Source organism: Pseudorca crassidens, chromosome 15, assembly GCF_039906515.1.
Source record: "Pseudorca crassidens isolate mPseCra1 chromosome 15, mPseCra1.hap1, whole genome shotgun sequence".
Lineage (NCBI taxonomy): Eukaryota > Metazoa > Chordata > Mammalia > Artiodactyla > Delphinidae > Pseudorca > Pseudorca crassidens.
The window spans coordinates 37925528-37950188 of record NC_090310.1 but is presented as its reverse complement, the minus strand read 5'-3'; the positions used below and the strand labels follow the sequence as shown (position 1 = coordinate 37950188).

Sequence of the window (24661 nt, the reverse complement as noted above, 5' to 3'; positions counted from 1 at the left end):
AAACTGGACCGTGGCCCACGCTGGATGGGAACGAGAAGCTGGCACCAGTTGTCTGGGTACAATTCCTTTATTTCTCCCATTCAGATCCCCACACTTGGACCCCTGTGCCCCCCATGGAGGGCTCCCCTGCCAGGATGGAAGAGGTCTTTTGCGGCCCCATCCCCTTGAAAGAGGCTAAAAGCCAGGTGGAGTGCCCGCCAACCTACCACAAAGGAATCGACGGACCTCATCACAGAAGTGGGCTGGGGACGTGAGTCACTTTAGAAAAAAAGTCCCGTGGGGCACTGGGGACACAGGATCCCAAATCTGGCACTGCCCAGCCTGGGAGGGGTGCATCCCTGCTCTGGGCTCGCCAGCTCTTCCCAGAAACAACCTGCCCCCAACACACTGGAAGCAAAGCTGCCCCAGAACATCACTCGGGGCTGGGGGTCCTCAGGGGCCCATGGGGCCCCCGTGTGCTGAGAAGACCCGCCTTCCCTGTGCCGTCCACATGGGCGCTGTGATAGAGGCATGGCTGGACTTGGGGGTCCGGGCCCACAGGAATGTCTCAGCTCTCCCCTTTGGCCCAGACCCCGGCTCAGAGCCCACTGCACCAAGTGGGTGTGGCTTGGGGTGCACGGGTGTCTGGGAGTGCGGCTCCAGGGTCTGCTCTCCAGGTGGTCCTGCTCCCCCGAGCCCTCGCCTTCATGAGTTCAGCTTGTGTTTCTGCCCAGACCCCAAATCTCACGGCTGCAAACTGAGCTGAGGGCTGAGAGGGACAGGACCAGAGGCCTCTGCTGCAGCGAGTCGCCCAGGCCTCCAGCTGGCGGTGCTTAGGGTGCACTGCTTCCAGGCAATGGGCCCGTCCTGGGGGCTGCAGTACTTGGACCCACAGGGCCCAGCCTGCCAGCTGTCACACGTGCACACACATGCAGATACATACGCACACTTGCGGTCTCTCAGAAAAAAGAGCAGCAGTTCTACAAACTGACTCCTCGAAGTCAGGAAACAGGAGGCTGGCGTGTGAAATCTTGGAGGGTGAAGGAATGAGGTCGGGGGGAGGGGGGCACTGAGAACACGAAGAGACCACATGTGTCACACGCTGGCTGGGCTGTCCCCGAGGTCTGGAGGACGCTGGATCCGCCGCTGCCTGGGGAGCGAGGCAGGCACCCCGGGGGAGGTGCCAGGGCCTCACGTCTGGGCCAGAGAGAGCTCCTCTAGGCCCCCCTTCCCAAGCCGGTACCTGGCGAGGTCCTTCCTGGTCACCAGCCCGACCACCTGTGGGAGCAAAGCCAGGTCATGGGATCTAGCGGCCTCTGCCTCTGTGGATGCCGCTGTCCCGTGTGCAGAGGACAGCATAGTCTGGGGGAGCCCTGCGGGTGGGCAGGCAGGTTGGTAGGCTGCAGGCAGTGGGCTCCCCCCATCACCTGATTGCAGTTGTCCACCACCACGAGGTGCCTGAGGCCCAGGGCCCGAAACAGCTTGAACACCCGCGGGAGAGATGCCTCCTGCAATGCAGACGCAGCCTCAGCTCGCCCGCCGGCCCCTGCCCCACCCCGGGACAGGAGCGGGCCAGGACCTGCCGCCCCCCTGCCACACCCCCGCCTCAGCTAGCACATCCTGCTCTGTAGCCACCTCCACCCTCCTACAAAGCTCGCCCCCCACCCGTCTGCAATGGCCAGTGAAGCCAGAATGCCACCAGGGGTGGTGGCTGCATGAGGCTCTGGAAGTGGGGGTCAGGCCCCTGCTCCCCACCGCCCCTGCGGCACCTGGGGCACCGTGTAGGGGGAGGGGTTCATGAACTCGGAGAGGTCCATGGTGCACTCCCGCTCGTCCTGGGACACATGGATGGACTGGATGGGGGGGAAGCGCGGGTAGGCATCACGGAAGTCCTTCAGCCGCAGCCGGCGCCGTAGCAGGCCCATATAAGAGCGTTCTATGAACACCTGCGGGCGGGGGGCAGGCAGTGGGTGGCAGCGCCTCAGAGCCCAGGGCCCTGCCCGGCATCTCCTGCCACCCCCTTCTCCTGCCACCCCTGACAGCCTACCTTGTGCTTGAGCAGGACGATGAGCTGGGAGCGCAGGATTAAGCCCTGGAGCCGGGCTGGCTGCACAAGAAACAAAACACCCTTGTCTGCGGAGGACCTGGGACTTGGGACCTAGGGCCTGCCCTGCTGGCTGGTCCAGAGGGGCCAGGCAACAGCACCGGGACGCCTGGGGGCTCCAGCCAGGGTCCCCAGCGATGCTGGCTGCCTATGGGCACTGGCCCTGCTACAGGCATTTCACCTGCACAGGCTCATGGATCCCCAAACGCCCAGGAGGGGAGGCAGGACCCCAATCACGAGGTGCTGAGAGACCATAGCATTTGTGGGGGCGAAAAGCGGACCGTGGCCCAGACGTCGCTGCACCTTCCATCAGGACCTCCTGACAGGCACAGCTGTGACTCCTCAGCTGGGGGTGCAGCTTGGGGTGTGACCACAGGACACATAGGCGCATCAGTAACTACCCAAGCTGCGGGAACAGCGCTCACATGGACCTGTCTTCACAGCCGTGTGACCAGCGGAATTCTTCCAGAAACCCCAGAGCAGGGCGTCCACATTCACGGGAACCATGGCCCCCAACACGCCCCACTCGCCAGCACAGATGATGAGCCCGGCTTCCTGCAGCTGGGTGGTACCTGCGTGCCGTCGGCATCCTCCACCACAGGGAAGCCATTATGATTGGACGCCGTGCTGCTCAGCACATCCACAATAATGCCCACCTTCTCCCTCCTCCGCAGACAGGTGACTGGTGTGCTCATCACCTCCCTGTAGAAGAGAGACACTGTGATCCACCACGGGGCAGAGGAAGCTTCCCGAACAGCTCAACATGCAGGAAGTGGCCGGACTCAGGAAACCTGGAGACAAGGTGGGCCAGGAGCGCAGACCCCCAGGTGCTGCCCTGGGGGAACCAGCCCTGCACCCACGTCCTGCTCCAGGCTGCCCCCACCAAGCCTCCCAGGGCGTCCAGCACCCGCCCCCCAGCCTGCGGGCCTGCCCCGGGGAGGGGTACCTGGCGGTGAGCGAGTGTGAGGTGACTGGGGCTTCCCAGTGCAGGAAGGGCACACTCTGCAGCTGGATGTGCATGTCGTACAGGCCCTGGGGAGAGGACGGGTACGGCCATGCAAGAGGCTGCTTGCGGGGCAGCCTCCACAGGGCCCCCTCCCTTGCGGCGGCCAAAGACCGCCAGTCTTTCTCCCAGCCTCAGGCTCCGAGGCCAGGGGCACGGGGAGGGTCTGCAGAGCGAGGGCGAGCAAGGCAGGCGGCCTCTCCCACAGGCCGCACCTCGATGAAGACATCCCCGACAATCTTGGCGGTCATCAGCACCAGCATGATGGGGAAGCCGTAGGTCACATTGCTGGTGGCCTCCATCATGATGACTGTCAGGCTCAGCGTCATCCTCACAATCCCACCTGCCAGGAGGCGGGGAGGGGAAGGGAGGGTTGGGGGCACGAGCCTCTGCAGGCTGAGCCGCCGGCCCCTCCCATGTTCCCGTGCCGTGTTCCCTGTGCAGCTCCCGCTCTGTCCGTGCAACCCTGTGTACCGGCCCCCCCAGATAGCACCAGATGGGGACAGTGACCCTGCCCAGCCACACGCTGGGGGAGTGGCCCTCCTGACCTCCGGATGCCCATGTTGCAGCCAGCACTCACCCAGCTGGGCAGCTGCTCCCATCAGGGCGTACTTGCCAGGGTCTGCCCAGACCTGCAGGGAAGACAGAGGGGATGCTGGGGGAAAGTGGCAGCCAAACCCACCAAGATGCACTGACAGCACTGGGCCCAGGAGGAAATCCTACAGTTTACACAAAAAATGGTCTGTGGCAGCATCACCTGAGTTTGTAAATACCCTAGCTGTGCCCGCTCAGGGATGCACTGAATGAACTCTGCCACCTGCAGAACTCGGCAGCCTAAGACAGGAGGGTACGCACTATGGCCGGGGCGGGGGGGCGGGGGCACCCCGCGTGTGTGCAGTGACCGGAGTCCGTGGACAAATGCCTGCGCCACACCAGGGAGCCTAAAAAGGAGTGAAAATCGGACTCGTGCCACAACATGGATGAGCCCTGAAAACATGGTGCTCAATGATGAGGCCAGACACAGAAGGCCATGAAGCGTGATTTCGTGAATCTACAACAATCAGAAGAGGCGCATCCATGGAGGCAGAAAGCTGATTAGTGGCCACCAGGGGCTGGGGAAGGGGGACACAGATGTGACTGCTTAATGGGGACAGGTTTCTTTTTGGAGTGATGAGAACATCCTGGAACTAAGCAGTGATCACGGTTACACAGCTCTGTGAACAGGCTAAAGAGCCACCCAACCGTTCACTTACAGAAGGAGAGAGTTTATGGCAGGGGTCCCCAACCTCCGGGCCATGGACTGGACCGCACAGCAGGAGGTGGGCAGTGGGCAAGCGAGTGAAGCTTCATCTGCTGCTCCCCACTGCTCGCATTACTGCCTGAACCATCCCCCCACCCCCGTCCACAGATGTCTTCCACAAAACCGGTCCCTGGTGCCAAAAAAGGTTGGGGACCACTGGTTTATGGTACGTGAGTTACGTACCAATTAAAAAAAAACAAAATTAAACTAAAAACCGTGTCTGGAAGGAAACCTGGGACACATGACCTGGACCCAGTGAGGGGAGGCTTGCTGTGCGTCTCTTACAGTTTTTGTTTTTTTTTTTTGCGGTACGCGGGCCTCTCACTGTTGTGGCCTCTCCCGTTGCGGAGCACAGGCTCCGGACGCACAGGCTCAGCGGCCATGGCTCATGGACCCAGCCGCTCCGCGGCATGTGGGATCCTCCTGAACCGGGGCACAAACCCGTGTCCCCTGCATTGGCAGGCGGACTCTCAACCACTGCACCACCAGGGAAGCCCCTCTTACAGTTTTTTAAAGTCTTACTTGAACAACTAAGATGCAAATAGAAGACTCACAGAATAAAGACCAAGGAGCCCACGGAGGCAGGTGGGAGGAAGAAGCCAGAAGGCAGCTCCGGGGCCAAGGCCTGGACACCGCACTCCCAGGCCCCAACTCCTGCACCTGCCCCCATCCTTCTACACCACGCTCTCTCCCAACACCCGTGCCCTCCCTGAAGGCCACACGCACGCACGACCCCTGCTCTGGCCCACAGTGGCCCTAGTGGGCACCGGGAACACCGTCCCTTCCTCCCAGCCCAGCCGGCCCCTAAGACCCCCACTCACTGCGGCCCCGGTGAGGTAGGACAGGGAGATGCCAAAGAGCCGGCCCCAGGCAGCTCCGATGAGCAGGGATGGGATGAAGACACCGGCCGACACCGTGAGCCCGTAGGTCCAGCAGGCCAAGAAGAAGTAGACCAGGGTGAAGAGGCCGAGCGTCATGGGGTTGTAGGAGCCTGCAGACAGGGCGCTGGCCAGGGCTTGCCACACGGATTCAACCCCAGGCGGAGCTGCCTGCCCAGCAGCCCGTCAGAGCCTCCTGGTCACACCCAGACCCCCAGAGTCACCCCCTTCTCAGAGGCCAGGGTGCCGGGTCTTGGGGGCCCAGCACTCAGAGTGTGAGCACGGCAGCCCAGCGGGCAGGGCAGAGGGGAGCTGGGGCCACCGGGGCCCAGAGCTGCCAGCAGGATGGTGACCTGGGCCAAGGGAAGGTGGCTGCTGAGGTCTGCATGGAAAAGGGTGGCACTGAGACCACCAGGGGTCAGGGGAGGGTGCAGGAGGGAGGCCATGGCTGCCACGGCCACCACCCTGCACCAGATGACTCCAGAAGTGGGAAGACGTCACACAAACCCCGGAGCCAGCACCCCCAGGGGGCCTGTATGGCCCGCTCAGCATCTTTGGGGGCTCGGCCTCCCCCCCGTTTAAAAGTCTTTCTGCTAAATCGCGTGAACTCCCACAGCGCGCGCGCGCACACACACACGCACGCATGCGCGCGCACAAATGTGAGAACCAGGGAGTTCCCAGAACTAGTATGTCAGGAAACAACTAGAGCCACAGACAGACGGGCAAGCACGTCGCAGCAGCCACTCTGGATCTCGGGGGTGTGCCCCTCCTCCCCGCCCCCACCCCGCGGAACCGAAAACAGGGGAAGTGGAAGCAGGTCTGTGCCCAGTCTGAGCCTGTTTGTTATTAAGAACATGAAGCTGGGCAAGGCACCTCGCTGGTATACGAGTCACCAGGCTGTTTTCTGACAGAGTGACCTCTGCAAGCAGCGCCCAGAAGAAAAACTCATCCTGGGAGGTGAGACTGTCTTAATGAATGACAGGACGGCCTCCAGGGAGGGAAGGAGACACGTGGGGAGCTTGGCTGGGCCCCTCCCAAGCACTGGCCACCAGCCAACCCCAGGCTGCCAGCCCCCACGCTCCAGTGCACTCAGCCCTGCAGGGAGGCAGTGGGGGCTCGGCCAGAAGCCATCAGCCAGGCCTGGGCCCAGTGTCTGTGGGCTGGCTGCAGACCAGGCCAGAGGGAACAGGCCCACATGGGGACCTGCGTCTGACAGCACAGAGTGCAGAGCATGGGCACACACCTGGGGGGTCGTGGAAAAGGCTGACCACGCTCTTCTCTGGGGTGTTGAAGAAGGCTGCAGCCATCGAATTATACTCGCCATCGGCACAGAACAGCTGCAAAGTCAGGAAAGAGAACAAGCCAGTGGGACACAGTGTCCTGGCCTGGACAGCATCAGGCACCAAGCACACAACAGGCGGGTCAGGCTGCTGTCTTGGAGGGGAGGCAGGACTCAAGAGCCAGACCCTGGCCCAGTGAGGGCTTCAGAAGCCATCCGGCCAGGCAGGGGCTGCATGGCGAGTCTGTCCCTGGGGTACGTGGGGATCCAAAGGCTCACGTTTGGAGCACGCTCCCACAGTTCACTGGGCAGACTGTGGGTCCCTGCAGGCCTTGACCAGGGCAGGGGCTCCGTGCAAAGCTGTGTGGGTCAACCCCACAACCCCACCAGAGCCAGCCATGCACCCCAGACCCACATCTGTGACAAGCCTGTGAGTACACACTCCACACCCACCGGCAACCAGCAACCGCTTTCGGTTCTGGATGTTTCCCATAAACAGAAACCACACGATGTGTGGCCCTTGCTGTCTGGCTTCTTTCACTCAGCAGTGTTTGCCAGGTTCATCTGTGTGGGAGCACGTGTCAGAGCTCCAACCCTTCCTACAACTGAGGAAACCCACTGTGTGGACCGATCAGGCCGTGTTCACCTGCTCGTCACTGACGGGCACAGGGGCTGCGGGCAGTTGTGCCGCGGTGAGCGTGTGCACGCGAGTTTCCGCCTGCAGGCCCACAACCCCACCTCCACAGTCCCCTTGCAGAACCTGTCAGGCCGCTGCTCTGAGAGGACCGGGGTGAGACCCCAGGCCGACGTGGCACCCACCCATGTCTGGGAAGGCTCACCCTGCCCCTGCCCCGGCTGCCTACCTGGAGTGGATAGGACACGGAGCTCCCCTGCAGGGGCTGGCAATCCCGGGACGAATAAATCAGCACGAAGGCAACCGTGGCCGTGACGGCGGCCACCAGCATGGCCTCGATCACCTGAAGGCAGGGCCGGTGGATGTACCTGGAGCAAAGAGCCGGGGTGGACTGAGCTGTGGGATGGCTGGGGCGGCAGCCAGGGCAACCTGAGCCTGCAACTCGGGAGAGCCGTCCAGGATGCTGAGCTCATCTGATGACCAACCCGCCCTGGCTCCTGAACACTCTCAGGCTGCCTCCTGGATGCTCCCCAACCTCATTTTATGTTAGTGCAAAAAGACAAGAAAGGAGAATGCCAAGACCCACCCCTACGGCTTCAGAAAACCAGAAAGCTCTCATGATGGCTCTCCTAACAGCAGAGGACCTGTGTTGGACCAAACGTGCCCAAGTCAGGACGGCCCCGTACAAACCGCGCTGGCGCTGACATGAGAGGCCCAGAAGAGCATCAACCCAGGGCCGCGCCAGATCCATGGGCTGTGCCTTCCCTGCCAGGGGCCATCCTCCAGGCCCCACCCGTCCCCCTGCCGAGTGGGTCTGTCTCCTCAGGTACAAACCACCGTGGAGGAGTGTGCTTGGCACGTGGCTTCCCCACGGCCCCGTGGGCAAGAGCCCATGACCGGTCAGTTTTCAGATGCCCTGTGTGGCCGCACCTCTCAACTCAGTCCCTGAACAGGTTTCTCACCTGATTCGAAACATCGTCAACCAGTAATTCAAGGCGTTGAACACAGCTCCGAGAATGCCACCTGGGACAAGGAAGGAGCTGCGTGTCCGGGACTCGGGAGGAGAAGCAGGCTGCCCAGGCAGCAAACGCCCGCTGGGTGGAGGGCTCACGTCCCACGGGCTTTCAGAGTAAGGAGTGTTGCCCAGGTCCGTCTGCTTCCCAAGGGGCTGTCATCAGCCAGAGTGCAGCTCCGGTCCTCCCAGGGTCGGGCTCCCTCCCCACTGCCCCGGGCGGTCCTGGGACAGCCAGCAGGGGTGGAGACCACGTGCTTCTCTGGCCCTCGAAGCCGGGTCAGGCCTGGAGCCCCGCAGGCCCTGTCCCCACTGGTCGGCGCTGTCCCACGCGGGGACGGCCCTTACCCACCACGCCCATGGCGATGAAGATGGGGATCTCATGGATTGTGTACACCATCGTCTGTGCAGAGGGAGGAAGAGGAGACCTTCTGTGAGGAAAACTGCCACCAGCTCCTGCTCAGACTCGGGATCGGACGTTTCACAGGACACACCTGTGCACGGGAACCCTGGTGCTTTCCTGCAGGGCGAGGAGGTCCCCAGAGAGAAAGGCCGGGTGCTTGGGCAGACCGCCTGCCTTCTCACACGGCGGCTCCGGGGGGCCGCCTGAGCTTTTGCCAAAGGGTAAGTGAGGGGCCATGAGCAAGGGAGAGGATGCTGGTGACCTAGCCACCCAGGACCTCTGACGCATCCACAGGTGAGGACCAGCCCCTGAGAGGCTCCCTGGGCTCAGCAATGGCAGTGTGCAGCGCAGGCCGCCCCAGAAATGCTGCCTGCGCCTCTCGGCCTCCAGAAACTGTTGCAGGAGCGCTGGCCACCAGTCTAGTGATGTTGCCTGACAGTCTGCAGGCACCTGAGCCACTCCTGGAGTGCCCGCTGGCTGACGGGCGCCACAACCTGTGTGGCCGGGTCACGTGCACCCTCCTGGAGCACCTCCAGCTCCAGGTGCTCACAAACAAGGGGCCTATCCCACGGCTAACAGCTAGACCTTTCCAGAAGCCCGGCTCTCAGGCCGAACCTTGAGTAAACAACCTGGGCCCTGCTCATAGAAAGAACCAGAGAAAAAAGGGGACGATGCAGTGGGTTACCTCAGTGTCAAATCTTCCAAAATTGATGAGACCGGGGCTGGACAGATCCCACACGTTTCCATGGTAAATGCTTAAGACGAAATTCAGGGTGAAGGTGGAAATCATGGAAGCAAAGAACTGCAGGCGGAAAAAGACGAGTGCCGTCAGAGCCGTGGTGATGAGTTGCGGCAGTGTGTACAGCGGCTGAGCCCAGGGCCAGAGGGTGGGGAGGGGCTGCAGCAAAAGGGCTGTCTCCCCTCCTGTCACCTGGGTGGTGCCTAGACCCTCCGAAGGCTGAGGGAAGGTGGCTCGGAGCCCCACTGGCTCGGCCAGGGTAAGAACGTGTGCGGGGCCTGGGGTCCCGATGAGGACGGAGGAGAAACAGGCCTACGGCTCAGGGACCCACCAGCTGGACGGGAAGCTCAGGTGCAGACCCCACAGTGTGGGCCAAGAGCCATGCGTCCACCCAGCCATGAAGGCCCAGTGCCAGGGCTGCCCGAACTCGGGAAGGTGGCCGTCCCAGGCACTTACAATTCTCCACGTCAGGAACTGATTCCAGAAGGATGCACCCTCCTCCAAGCTGAACAGGACCCCACCTGGAACAGCCAGTGGCCCAGCCCTGAAGTGCCCGCCCAGCCACAGACAGCCCCTCACCCACTGCCACCCACGCCCCCAGACCCCAGGACACCAAGCCCACGACAGAGGCAGCCATCGGGGCCTCTTGAGAAGCCCACCCCACACCCTCACCAGGCACTGAGTCCATAAACCCCAAAACCACCCCTCTCACAGCAGGGAGAGCCTGGCTCCCCCTACACGGGCAGTCACCAAGCTCTCAGACCAGGCAGGGCCGCCCTCCTCACCTACAGGGGCCCCAAACGCAGCAGACACTCCAGCCGCAGCTCCTGCTGAGACAAAGTCCCGTTTCTCTGTGTCTCTGCGGAAGTACTCAAAGATCTGAACCAAGACAGACGGAGACAGGGTCTCAGCCAGTGCCTCCAAGGGCACTTCTCTCAGAAAGGGGGGAGGTGGGCCCAAAAGTGAGGAGGGGGGGAGGGAGGAATGTGGGGAGGCCTCTGGACAAGCCACTCATCAACCATGGGGCTCACAACCCGCAGGACTGAAGAGTTGGGTCTCGGGCAGCTTGCCTGCCCACCAACATCCAGAGAAAATAACCCATTCACAGCAATACGTAAACACTGAGGTTTGTGCAATAAAGACCAGAACTGAGCACCAGCAGCCCACACACATGACCTTCCCGACCTCTCTAGGCCACGCATTCCTGTGAGCTTATAGCTACAGGTCATTTCCTTGCAGAAATGCACACTCATCCAGAGCACCAAGGCAACAGGATGCCCCCATGGACAGGATGCTAGGGACCCTCAGAGGCGAAGGGAAGGAGGCTGCAGGGGAGGCAGGGGCCCAGCCCTGGGGGTATGGACGTGGGCGCAGGGAAGACCCACCTTGAAATCCCGCTTCAGTGACGTGGACCTCCCCTGGGAGACCCCAGCAGCAATCACGGAGCCCGAATGGATCATTGGTCCCTCCTGGAAGGCACAAACGGCTGCGTTCAGATGGGCGCGGCTCCGGGGCGGGGACACACCGGCCCCAGGCCCCACGGGTGCAGAGGGACTCAGGCAGGGGTAGCTGCACTCTGTTACCTTCCCCACAGCCAGTCCCCCAACCACGGACAGGATCACGCCAGACACTTTGATCACCAGCGTCTGGAACACAAAGGAAATTGCACCAAGTCTGATTAAAGGCCACACGTGGTCCAAGAACCTGAGCGACAAACTGCACACGGGAAGGGACCTAATCATGTGGGCCCTCGGCAGGCATGAGCACCAAAGAGGGGGCCGGCACCCACGGTGGGCGTCCTGGGGGAGGGGGAGCTGGCAGCTGATGCTCTCCTGACGCCCATCTCTTCAGCCCTTCTGTCCCAGGTGGTCATGTACACACAGAAGACACGCAAACAGCAGCTATCACTCCGTCCTCGGGCTCCGGGCTCCAGGCTCCTGCACCCGCACCTACCTCGGGCCCTGCCCTCCTGCTGCAGGGCACGGAGCACAGGCACCCCCACCCCTCCTGTCCACTCCCCGGAGTACCTCCTCCCCAGACAGAGCAGGAGAGACGCTGCCAGCAAACCCCAGACCAAGGCACACCAGCTGCACACCCTGAAATGATCACGGGAGGAAACCTGACCTCCCAACCCCCTTGGAATCAGTGTGTTACCCAGAAGATCATGCACAAGGAGATTAAGGAAAATTCTGAAAAAACTCACCACTCAACACAGCTACTCTCATTCTGAAATACTAACCACCGTATGGAACTTAAAATGTCTACGTGGTTGCAATCGTGACAGATGTACCTTCAAGTATTTTTGCGTCATTCAGAATGTACGACAGTTTTACCATTTTCCAAAGAAAGTTCCCATAAAACCTGCCAGCACACCCACACGCAGGCTCGTCAGCAGCAAACAGCACGGGTCTGGGCGAGTTTTGGAGGCGGAGGTGGACAAATGACACACTTCTCACCCAGCAAGGAAGCCCCTTGGGCTAAGCCCTGAGCTCCCGGCGGGGCCGCCTCGTGTCTCACCTTGAGCCGGACCACGTGGGGGATCTTCACCCCATTGAGGAAGCACTTGATCTGGGGGATCCCGCTGCCAGCAGCGACTGGCTGGAAGGAGGGGCGCCAGCACTGAGTCCGCAGGCCGAGTGAGCCGCCACTGCCGCCGCCACCACCACCAGGCCCAGGAAGACGCGCCACGCAGTGCCCAGGTCGCCCAGGGTAGCGGCTTCTCGCCTCTCCCCACTGATACACAGAGCAACCACCGAGGGGAGGAAACGCCTCGGGCATGGGAAGGCTTGGTGTCCCCAAGGCAGGCGGGGGTGCCCAGGATGATGGGAGGCCCACGTCACACACCCGCTGAGGGGCCAGCACTGTCGCACCCTCTGGGGGACACTGCACTGCACCCCAGACAGAAGCTCCTGGACGCTGCCCCTTCTTCCTTCCAACGCCCCGAGGGAAAAGCAAGGGGGCACAGGAAGGAAGGGTGCCCCAGGAGCGTCTGACCCCTCGGGTGGGTCCCTCCACCCGGACCCCTGGGCTGAGCGCTGCCTCTGCTCCCTGCTGCGTGAAGTGGGCGAGGGAGTGTGCGGGTGGATGGGCACGGCCGCCAGGGCCAGGGTTGGAAGGCCCAGGTGGGCTTCGTTTTGGCTGAACCGCCTGATGCCTAGCAAGGATTCCACTACAGTCTAGCCAGTGAGTCTCACCGGGAAGACGCTGCGGGGGGTTGGGGTGGGGAGCGGTGGAGGGGCCCACCTACCTCTATGAAGGCGACGATCACAGAGCCCAGGAGCACAAAGGCCACATTGAGCGAGGCCCACAGCAGGAGGGAGAAGGACAGCCCGCCCCGCGCCGTGAACTTGTCAATGTCTGGGCTCGTCAAGGACCACGCGGGGTGGTGTCACCCAGGCGCCACTCCCCAGTGGGCTGCACTCTGGACTCTGGGACCTGGAGCACTTACTGGGCATCTCAGGGTCACCACAAAGCCTGACCCCCAGACATGCAGCCCCCGCCCAGTCACGTCCCCTGGCCAATGGCATAACACAGGTGGGGGCTCCTCCTGTGGACCCGCTGGCTCTGGGCAATCACAGACAAAGGATACTGTCCTTGACGACCCGGTACTTTAGGCCGGCCAGCTTCTCCACCACGATGTCGATGAAGCAGGCCACGAGGCCCGTGAGGATCCCGATCATGGCACAGATGACCCAGCGCTTTATCTCCACGGTCCGGAAGGCCTGCGGCAGCGGGCATGAAGGGGGGCGCTGTCACAGGAGGGTGCAGAGGCGGGACGTCCCGTCGTGGCCTGCTCTAGTGACTGCCACCACGCACAGGGCTGCCCTCAGGACCCTGAGTCCCAGGAAGAGCAGCCCCACCGACATCTCAGAGGCCGTGGAGCACTGGTGGGACAGAACTCCCCAACCCGGTCATAACTGGATGCTGACGCTCCAGCCGCCACAGCCACCACCCCTAAGAACAGCTTCCTCAGTGGTAATGATGTGACACCCGCACAGGTCTCTGTGCCGGGCAGCGGCCAGCGCTCACTCCGGGACACCAGCTGGAGCCAAGAGGGGAGGGAGGTGGTGGGGACACCGTGGCCATGAGGCCCAGCTGCCCGCCAGACTCACTGTGTGATTGATGCGCCGCTCCTCCTCCAGGAACAGCTGGTTCTCGCTGTTGTCATAGTCCAAGCTCTGCGGACCGGGCAGTAGAAACACTAGTAACTGACCCCAGCTCGCAGGTTCAGGTCGGCCACCGCGGGAGAGGGCAGGGAGCAGGGGGGCCCACCTCATACTTGAGGGACAGAAGCTTCTCGTTGTGCGGGATCTCCTTGGGGAAGGGGTGAAGGGGGTCCATGTCCTGCGGGAGGAAGAGGCAGAGCTTGACAACCCAGCATATGTAAGAACGAAGCAGAACGAGGAAAGGGCCATGCTCACTCGTCCCGCAGGGCGGGGACTCTCCTGAGCCCAAAGCTAGACAAGCACAAGGCAGGAACTGGCAGACACAGACTCTCCACAGGACACCAGCAGGCAAGGTCCCACAACACCACAGCCAGGCGGGTTTATCCCAGGAACACAAGGTGAGTTGACCCCCAAAAAGCAATTAGTGTGGTGGGTTGACCCCCAAAAAGCAATTAGTGTGGTGGGTTGACCCCAAAAAAGCAATTAGTGTAAGATGTCTGTGGTCCACGTCCAGGTTCTGGCACCAGCCTCTGACCCACCCGCTTGGCATCTCTGGGTGACGAGTGTGTCTGGGCTGGGCTGGAAGACCATCACAGGATTAGCGGGCTGGAGACACAAGCAGCTCATCTCTAACGGCCAAGGATTTAATCAGTCCTGCCTGTGTAATGCAGCCTCCACACAAACCCCAAATGGAGGGGTTCAGGGAGATTGCAGCTGGTGAATGTGGAGGTGCTGGGAAGGTGGCTCCTAGGGAGAACGTGGGGGCTCTGCACCCCTTCCCACACCTTCCCGGGGCATCTCTCCCACCTGGTTGTTCTCAAGTCATGTCCTTTATGATAAACCAGTAACATAAGCAAAGTGTTCCCTGAGTTCTGCAAGCCATTCTGGCAAGTTATGGAACCCGAGGAGGAGGCGTGGGAACCCCGATTTACAGCTGGTCAGTCAGAAGCACAGGTGACAGCCTGGACTTGTCACTGGCATCTGAGGTCGGGGGGTCTCGTGGGACTGAGCCCTCAGCCTGTGGGTCTGCACGGATGCCGGGAAGTTAGGGTCTGAACAAACTGACCTGCAGGACACTCAGGTGGTGTCTGGACAATCAGAGGGTGAGTTGGTATGAAAGTAAAAACAGTTTTGATACTGTTCCAATAGAATAAAGGACCAAGTCCACATGAAATGAACACCTCAGTAGTCACAAAAAGTATCTGACAAAACTCAACCCTTCGTGATAAAAACACTCAATAAACCAGGAATAAAGGGAACTTCCTCAACCTGATCAAGACACCTATAAAAAACCCACAGGTGGGCTTCCCTGGTGGCGCAGTGGTTGAGAGTCTGCCTGCCGATGCAGGGGACGTGGGTTCATGCCCCGGTCCGGGAAGATCCCACATGCCGCGGAGAGGCTGGACCCGTGAGCCATGGCCACTGAGCCTGCGCGTCCAGAGCCTGTGCTCCGCAACAGGAGAGGCCACAACAGTGAGAGGCCTGCGTACTGCAAAAAAAAAAAAAAACCCACAGGTAACTTCATGCTCAGTGGTGAAAGACTGAAGCTCTTCCTCTGAGATCAGGAACAAGACGAGGATGCCTGCTCTGGCATTTCTACTCAGCACTGTCCTTGTCCAATTAGGCAAGAGAGAAAAGTGAAAAGCATCCAGATTAGAAAGGAAGTGAAACTCTTCTTTGCAGATGACATGGTCTTATGTGTAGAAAACCCCCAAAAGTACACTAAAAACAATTAGTATTAATAACACATTTAGTAAGATTGAAGAATATAAGATCAGTATACAAAATCAAATGCATTTCTACGTACTTGCAATGAACGATCCAAAATGAAATTGAGAAAACAACTCTATTTACAATAGCATAAAAAGATACAGAAAATAAACTTATTCCTAAAACACGTTTAACAAAAGAAGTGTAAGACTTGTACACCAAGAGTTGCAAAATATTGTTGAAAAAAACTGAAGACGTTAATAAATGGAAACCTATACTGTGGCTCGGGACATCTGATGTTAAGAGTCAATGCCACCTCTAAGTTCCAGCTGGCATTTCTGAAGAAACTGACAAACTGAGCCTAAACCCCACACGGAGATACGCAAGGGATCTCGAAAGGCCAACACCTCCTTGAGAAAGAAAAACGATGTGGGATGATTCAAAGTTCCTACTTTTGAAACTTACTACAAAGCTAGTCATTAGCAGAGTGTGGCCCGGGCGCAAGGACAGACAGAGAGCCAAGAAACAAATCCGTAATGCAGACCCAATGCAGCCAAAAATAAATAAATAAATTTTTAAAAAGTGAAAAAAAACCCCACAGAAACTGACCTTCAACAATGGTGCTGAGACAATTCAACAGGGAAAGAGTAGTTTTCTCAAGAAATGGTGCTGAGAAAACTGAGCATCCATATGCAAAAGAATGAATTTGGACCCTTATCTCATACCATGTACAAAATTAGCAAAAAACAGATCAAAGATCTAAACTACAGAACTCTTATAAGAAAAGACGAGCAAATCTTTGTAACCTTGGCTTAGGTGATGGTTTCTTAGACATGACACCCAAAGCACAAGCAACAGAAAACAGATCAAATGGACTTCATCAAAATTAAAAGCTTTTGTGCTTCCAAGGACACTGACAGAAAGTGAGACCACCTATGGACCAAGCGGAAGTTTTTGCTAATCCTGTAACTGATGAGCAACTTGTGTTTAAAGTATATGAAGACCTCTTACAGCTTCATTATAAAAACACAACCTGATTAAGAAACATGCACGCGGTCTGAACAGAGTTCCTCCAGAAGACATGAAGGACACACGGTACCAGCAGCCTCAGGGAAATGCAAGTCGGAACCATGAGCCACCTCCAAGGAGGAAGTCAAGTGCAAGTCTGGGGGAGGGGGTTTCGGGAAATGCTCCCCTGGCAGCTGCTGGACAGTTCGACCCCAGCACAGGGGCAGGAGAAGTGGACATCACCCATCCAAGGGCCCACCACCCCGAGACGCCCTCCTGCAGGCCCCACACCTGCCCACGGCACCTGACCCCCAGCTCGCACACAGCAGCTAGCTCAACGGTCCTGGCCTGACATGTACTCCCCAACCTCTGCTCATCGGGCAGCCTCAGGGGACAGGGCCCCGCAGAGCAGCCTTCCCTGGTCGCCCAGACTCTGCAGACCCCACTGTCTGCACGTCACTCTGTCCCCATGCTCTGCACAGAACCGCCAGTGTCTGCCATCCTCTTGTTCAGGTTTTCCGTCTGCCCTCTGCTAGGCTGTGGCTCCACAAGAGCAGGCCTGACTTTCCCAGGAAGGGGCCTGGCATGAGCAGGAGCTCCAAAAATGGGAAAGGACGACCACTCACAGGGTCCAGAAGCTCATCATCCAGTTCCACGTTGCTCATCTGTCCGATCCGGAAAAATGCTGAATGGGGTGACTAGAAGCAGAAGAGAAATCATAGGCCACTTAGCTATGGGGCCGGGCTGCACTGTGCACTACCCCATTGCCTGGCCCTGCACTGTGCACTACCCCATTGCCTGGCCCTGCCTGTGGAGCACAGAGCCGCACCTGCCGTGTGGGAGACTCCAGCAGGGCCAGTGCTGGACCCCAGGCCCATCCCCATGACCCACAGCCTGTCACTGAGGAGCCCAACCTCCAGATGGGAAGCCCCACCCTCCACTGTTCTACAGTGTCCTCCTGGCCACCCTCCTTCCCCGGCCTGGAAAACCCTGGTGATTGAGGGCCCCTCCTCCAGGAGCCTTTCTATCCCCCCACCTCCAAACCCCATCTTTCTCTGTTCAGCCCCATCATGACACTGAGTGGCTACCAGGTGGGGACCCATCACAGGCCTCCAGGCAGGCCCCCCAGATATGTGCCCCTTTCCGGGGCAGGACCTTTCTGAAGCGGGGCTGCACTCCTGGGCACAGGGGCAGGTCAACCACAGAGGACGGACACCCTGGCACATGACTGCCCTCACGCCCACTGCCAGGCATGGTGGAGGCCAGGACTAGGGAACAAAACACAGGCTGCTCACAGATGCATTTCAGAGAAACAAGTCATGCTGCAGGACACAAACACTGTGTGGAACATACGGCATAAAAACACAACCCGTGGCTTCCCTGGTGGCGCAGTGGTTGAGAGTCTGCCTGCCAATGTAGGGGACGTGGGTTCGTGCCCCGGTCTGGGAGGATCCCACATGCCGCGAAGCGGCTGGGCCTGTGAGCCATGGCCGCTGAGCCTGCGCATCCGGAGCCTGTGCTCCGCAACGGGAGAGGCCACAACAGTGAGAGGCCCGCGTACCACAAAAAAAAACAAAAAAACAAACAAACAAAAAACACAACCCGGTGCTCCTCTGAAACGTAGCCTGGCGCCCTGCCCTGCCTCTCCTCTGGCGGAAACCACGAAGCAGTGCAGGAACAAGGACCACAGAGCCCGCCATGCCAGAGCCCTGAGCACACAGTGACTCCAGCACAGAAAGTTTAATTCAGCAGCACTAGCCCTACTGCTACTGGTGGTTACCAGAGGGTAGGGGGGATGAGGGGGCTTTGGGGACACTGGTGACTCCTCTGGGGGATGTCGAGCCTCCTGGGCCTGCTGTGCCCAATCACACAGCCTAGGCGTCTGAAAAACAAGAAACGTGTTCTCTCCAAGCTCTTGCACCACAAGTCCAAACTTGAGGTGTCAACAGGGAGGGCCCCCTCTCAGGGTCGTGTGGAGGATCTTCCAGCCTCTGATGGATGCCGGCAATCCTTAGTGTTCATTCCCTGGCTTGTGGCCACATCACTCCAATCTCTGCTCCGTTGCCACCGGCCTCGTGTGTGCGTGTATACATGCACGCATGTCTCTCCTCTCCCATGAGGACACCAGCCTGACCACATCGTAACTTGACCACAGCTGCAAAGGTCTCAGACACGGGTTCCAGGTCAGGGGTGGAGACATTCCGGGGGGCACTGCGCACCCCACGGCAGGTGGTAACTTGTCAGGTGTGTTCACTAGATCATCATCCTGCTCCACCGTGTGACTGCACTTTTCTCTATGTATATACAGCAAATGTCGGTACAATAGGTGGGTGAGGAGAGAAATATAGCCATTTTCTTTCTTAAAAACAATCGACAATGCCCCCAAACTGCTGAATCTGATGAGAAAGGCAGGGCGGGCCCTCCAGCTCCAAGCACGGGCAGGAATGCCTGGCCCGCTGGCCCAGAAAGGATCCCAGTTCCAGAGTGAACTCAACCCAGGAGGGGGCCCGGAGCTGCAGCCTCTGCTCCCTATGCATACACGAGTCATCAGGAAAGGTGTGCCAGTCGCCAGCCCGTCCACAGCAACACGGAACAGGGACGTCTCCACGGAGAAGACGGCGTGCAAAGACAGGCAGAACTGAAAGTCGGACTGTGAAAACAGAAGACCCATCTGCCGTCCAACCCAAGACGGAGGCCACAGACCAGGTGGTCTGGCCGTTTGTACCTCACTCTTCACTGATGGACTGCACCCCATGATCACTCCCACCACACCAAGTCAGCCCCCGCAGAGCAGCGCCTCTGCCACCTAAACAGTCCCCGAGACTGAGGCTGCAACCGCGCACACGGCTGGGGGAGAGGGGGGCAGAACGGTCCACATGGCACGGACTCACTCGCTCAGGTGACAACGGGTCCTCAGCACCCGGCCGGGAGGACGCCAGGTGAGCACACATCTGCACCAGACAGCTCCATTCTGGACCCGGAAATGCGCTCATGTGGAGATGGCGCCCCCATTACAACTCCCAGGCACACCCTCTCCCACCTCCAGCACCTTCCTGGTTTCATCACCTCTTTTCTGAACTTTATGGGCATCTCTTAGGAAATATCTTTTGTGATGAAAGAAGCCATTTACTGGAAGTTCAGTGATTCATCTGTTCTGTCTGTTCCTTTCTCATTTCTTAAATGCAAGTTAATTACTAGCAGTTCCTCAAACTATTGATACACACAACAGCCTGGATGAAATCTCCATGCTTTCGAAAGAACTGAAAGATTTCAGACCATGTGGCTCCAGAGACTGGATGTGCTCGTAAGGTCAGACCCGGAGGGAGGACAGATTTGGGGGGGAGGGGGTGACTGTAAGAGGCAGGACAACGGCACTGATGGACGTGCTCACACACATCCACACGTGTGACAATGGCAGGGTGCTACTCACACACACTGTGCCAACATCAATGCCGGGTTCGGCACGGTACTACCGTGAGGTAAGACGGAACCATCTTGGGAAACTGGAGGAAGGCACACAGGCCCTCTCTGTACTGTCTTTTCAACTTCCCGTAAGTCTACAATTATTTTAAAATTTAAACGCAAATGATACTACATCAAAGTGAAGAACTTCTGGGCTTCCCTGGTGGCGCAGTGGTTGGGAGTCTGCCTGCCGATGCAGGGGACGCGGGTTCGTGCCCCGGTCGGGGAGGATCCCACATGCCGCGGAGAAGCTGGGCCTGTAAGCCATGGCCGCTGGGCCTGCACGTCCGGAGCCTGTGCTCCGCAACGGGAGAGGCCAAAACAGTGAGAAGCCCGCGTACCGCAAAAAAAATTTAAAGAAAAAGTGAAGAACTTCTGTGTACCAAAGGAAACAACAGAATGAAAAGGAACTAGCCCTACAGAATGGGAGAAAATTACAGATCATGTAACCGATAAGGGTTAATATCCAGAATACGTAAAGAACCCCTACAACCGAACAACAACGAACAAGCGGATTAAAAAAACAGGCCAAAGACTTGGGACATGAAGATCAAAACCACAATGAGATACCACCTCACAGCTGTGAGGATGGCCAGGGTTAAAAAACAGAATAACAAGCACTGGTGAAGATGTGCAGAAACAGGAACCCTTGTGCACAATTGCTGGGAGTGTTATATGGAGCAGCTGCTGTGGAAAACAGTATGGCGGTTCCTCAAAAAATTAAAAATAGAAATTACCTTATGATCCAGCAATTCCACCTCTTGCTATCTACCCAAATGAACTGAAAGCAGGGTCTCAAAGAGGTATTTGTACACCCACGTGCACAGCAGCATTTTTACAGTAGCCAAGGGGTGGACGGAGCCCAAATGCCCATCGACAGATGAATGTATAAACCTAAGGTGGTCCATCCACACAATGGAATATTATTCAGCCTTAAAAACAGGGAAATCCTGTCACATGCTACAGCATGGATGAACCTGGAGGACGTTGTACTAACAGAAAGAAGCCAGTCAACAAAAAAACAAATACCCTATGATACCACTGCTATGAGACGTCAAATTCACAGAGACAGAAAGCAGAATGGCCTTTGCCAAGGGCTGGGGGAGGGGTGGGGAGTCAGTGTTTACTGGGACAGAGGTTCAGTGTGAGAGGATGAGAAAGTTCTGGAGGTGCTGGGGTGATGGCGGCACGACACTGTGGATGGACCTCATGCTGCCAGACTGTACACTTAGACATGGTTAGGATGGTAAATTGTGTTATGTGCTTTTACCATCATTAAAACAAAGTTCACAGACAATTTAAAGGCCGCCTGCCGCCCACTCTGCCACTTTGCATTTTAACCGCCCCTCCCAGCCCAATGCCCCCAAGCACTGAGGGCACAGGGCCTCCGTAGCCAGGGGCTTACAGTCAGAAAAACCAAGCTTCCCATAAACAAAAGTCAGTGTAAACCGTGAGAAAGGCTTTGAGGGCGATGACAGAGCCTGAGGGAGAGGCCTGCCCGATTCGGGGTTGGGGAGGCGCATTAGGCTGAGACCTGATGAATAATGTGCAGAGGGGGCCGGATGGGAACAGCCCTGCCACTGCACCTCACTTTCTGAGTGCTGCAGCCTCTGCCCGGAAGGCCTCCCAGGACCCTCTGACTAGGCTGGGCCCACCCTGGTCCTCAGCTCTCTGCACTGTCCGGTGGTACCCACATCCTCTCCTGCCCTCCCCCAGACTCTGAGCCCCTCACACTAGACCTGGGCAGGTACCACTAAAGGCCTGAGGGAGTCCTCAGGGGAGGGTCAGCTGAGGGGGCAGGCCTGGACTCTGCAAAGCGGGGGAGGAGGGGGAGAAGGAGGAGGAGGAGGAGGATAGTACAGGGCGCTGAGGCAGAGGGACTTCCTGGAGGGGCTGCCCTGGGGCTGGGAGCCAGCTACGAGAAAGATGGGGTGCTCCCTTACATTGAGCAGAGCTCAAGGGGCCAGTGGGGATGGTGATGACCTGCCCCTGCAGCTTGCCTGCACATGACCCCCTCCTGGCCCCCCATACTCCGACCGTAGCCCGTGGCTCCAGGTCACCAGGGCAGAACACCCCAGTTCCCAGAGGAGTAAGTGCCCCAAAACTGATACTAAACACTAACCTGAGGGTCCTACCCCTCAGGCTGCCTCAGGCGGAGCTTCCCGAAGCTGAGGTCCCTGGAAAGGACCCGCACTTACAACACTGCAAATACCCACCCCCACACCCGCAGCCTCTGTTTCTGGCTCAGATTTCCCTCTGTAAGTTTTCAAAATGCTCTGCTTCCTGCTGCCCACATGACCATGACTTGCTGGCTGACCTCACCCTCTCCTTGCCCCAGGGGTGGACAGGCAGCAACTTGCTGGATGACCCACCCTCACCCCACACTCAGGCACAACAGGCCGAGGGCCGGAGAGAGGGTAGAGCAACCCTGAATGGCCTGGTTCCAGCCAGATGGAGGCTGAGCTCAGGCCGGCCCCCAGCCCACCCTGCCTGGGGCTGCCCAGAGCAGCCACCTCATGGTGCCTGGCAGGTTCCCATGCCAGGTGCAAGAACACCAGCCTCCAACTCTGGACGCCCTGCAACAAACCATGAAGGACCAGGAGGTGGCAAGACAAGCTCTCCTGTCCAGCTCACCAGAACATTCTCATAGAGCGGTTGTTGGCCTGGGCTGTCACTTTAGTTCAAACGACCCTGGTCTGAGAGCAGCTTACAAGCCGCCGTCTGCTACAGCGAACTCAGCCCTCTGGTCCAGAGCCGACCCTCCTGCAAGAAAGCCGGCCTCGAGGAGTTCAGTCATTTGCACGGGAGTCGCCCCAGGAACAGCAACTCAGAGATGATCACTTCCAAGCTGCCGTTTTTAATACCTCTGAGAGTAACTAGCGTTTACCACCTTGTGACAGGTGGTGCTCGGGGCTGGAAGCATATTAGCTTTCCTGCTGGTGAGGAGCCTGAGGCACAGGAGGCTGCAGCACTTGCCTCTGCTGGTCCAGAGCAGAGTTCCTAGCACCAATGCCTCCAGTGCCCCCCTACCCCATCCACGCAAGGCCGTCTAAGGATCTTTCAAGGCTGGACTCTCCAGCTTCTGAAGGATTCTCCCACAAGATAAAGCTAAATTCGAAGCCCGCAGCTGTCCCCTGCAGGTCGACCCCGGTTCCTTCCCCCAAGCCTCCACTCCCCACTCCGACTTACTTCCCAAATGCTCACTCCCTTTATCTTTCCCCTCTGTCCACCCGTCTGAGGATCATGCACTCTTCCAAGACAGGCCTAGTGTGACCTCTCCTGCTTTTGGGGTCCCTCACACCTTCCTCACAGAGCACTGGGCCTGGTTTTCCAGGAGCCTGGAGCCAGGAGGAAGGAAGCTGTATCATGTACCTCTGAGTCCCAGGCAAACTGCATGCAGCCGAGGACACGACACGCACACAATAAATTATGTTTTAAGTCACTTAAGAGCAGCTAGTCACTTGTTATTAAATGCAAATGAACAAACAAAAAAGGTCGCAAAGGTTCTTTTAAGGGAATGAGTTTTAAGGGAAGAAATCAACAGGTTATTTCAAAAAAAGCCAACTCCTGTGTCTATGCATAAAGAAAAGTGGGAAACTCTTGAGCACATTCAGTCCCGAAATAAACCCCAATTCAACCTCGAAGCTTCCAATCTCTCTACCTGTCACCCTTAAAGCCAAGCCAGTTTCATACTTCTGGTTTGTAAACTTCAGATTACCTTCTTTTAAAGAGTAAAAAAAGAAGCAAATGTTGTGAGAAGAAAACAACAAAGCATCCATATCCCCACCACTGCAAATTCTCCCCTTTCACATCACTTCTCATGCAGACACAGAAAGCACTTCAACAGAAAATCCCACTCAAGGAACAGATTTTGACCTTCATTGTCTGATGCATTTCTGGGGGCTGGGGAAACCTAGATAAGCTCTAGACAAACAGCCTGATACTTGAATTCTTCCTCATTAAACACCACACAAGTGTTTAATGGACAGATCTAGGATAGGAGGAGAAAAACGAAAAAACAATCACAAAACCGAGTAAGGCCAAGCAATCAACAAAAGAAGTTCATTAGCTCAAAATTAACACACACGGAAATTCACTTAAGGACGCAAACTTCTGTGCTGACCTGCAAAGCACATTTCAACCACTGTGCTTCAATTTCAATGAACTGCTAAGGGAAACTGAACGCACATATTTGTCATTCCTAAGGTCGCCCTGAAGGCCTGTCCCGCTCCCTGTAAAGATGCAGCCCCCCAGATATTCCCACTGCAAAAGCAAACTCTGCAACCTAAGCTCTTAAAATCTCTTGGGGTTCAAAAGCAGTAAAAATAGTTGCTCGTGTATACAGTGTTCCAAAAAAAAGAAAAGGAAAAGGTTACCTAAGCAGAAGACCATCTGCCTTCCCTTTAAATCCACTAAGAAATAAACTGTGAGGAGATAAATTAGCTTCATGCTACCGGGACTCTACAGCAGCGTGCGACTGGGCTCTCCCACGCTCCTTAACACCAAGATAATGGGCCGGCTCCTCGACCCCGGAAGTCACCGGGCCGAGCGCCTCCCAGCGTCTCCCAGGACTCCAGAACCCCGGGTCCCAGGTTCCGAGCTCGCCCTGCCGTTTACCAAGCGGTACCCGAGGCGCGTTCCCGCCTCTGCCACTAGGACTGCCCGAGCACGGACTCGCCGCGTCCCCGCGGGCCCGGCTCCCGGCACCGGCAACCGCGGCGCGGACCCGACCCGGCCCGCCTCTCCCTGGGCTCACCGCGCGGACGGCCGCAGGCCCAGCCCCGTTCAACAGCGGCGTGGCCTCCCCGGCCGGCGCCCCAGGCCGCGCCGCCCTCCGCAGCAGCGGCGCCGCCTCGTCGTCGTCCACGTCGCGTCCGGACCACGACACCTTTTTGGAGACGTTGGCCATGTCCCGCCGCAGAGGACCAGCCAGGCAGCGCCTTGGCCGTGTTTGTTCTCGTGACCCGCGCCTCGGCCACGTGAC

At 58.2% G+C, this 24661-nt stretch overlaps 1 protein-coding gene across 2 annotated transcripts; it reads right to left on the bottom strand.

The window, feature by feature from the left end:
- Positions 1 to 48: 48 nt before the first annotated feature.
- On the bottom strand, positions 49 to 24661 carry CLCN7 (chloride voltage-gated channel 7). Of its 2 annotated transcripts, XM_067707118.1 has the most exons (25): positions 24434 to 24661; positions 16842 to 16913; positions 13604 to 13675; positions 13444 to 13509; positions 12921 to 13053; positions 12579 to 12688; positions 11849 to 11929; positions 10915 to 10977; positions 10717 to 10800; positions 10117 to 10210; positions 9788 to 9852; positions 9278 to 9394; positions 8538 to 8592; positions 8140 to 8200; positions 7407 to 7545; positions 6508 to 6601; positions 5208 to 5377; positions 3667 to 3718; positions 3302 to 3429; positions 3030 to 3115; positions 2656 to 2785; positions 2027 to 2086; positions 1749 to 1925; positions 1407 to 1487; positions 49 to 1257 (listed from the first exon to the last, which is right to left on the bottom strand). In XM_067707118.1, the coding sequence occupies exons 1-25, from the start codon at positions 24584 to 24586 to the stop codon at positions 1171 to 1173; spliced, it is 2430 nt and encodes an 809-aa protein (XP_067563219.1). In that variant the 5' UTR covers positions 24587 to 24661; the 3' UTR covers positions 49 to 1170. The 2 variants fall into 2 exon arrangements, with proteins under 2 accessions (XP_067563219.1, XP_067563220.1); XM_067707119.1 differs by lacking the exon at positions 16842 to 16913.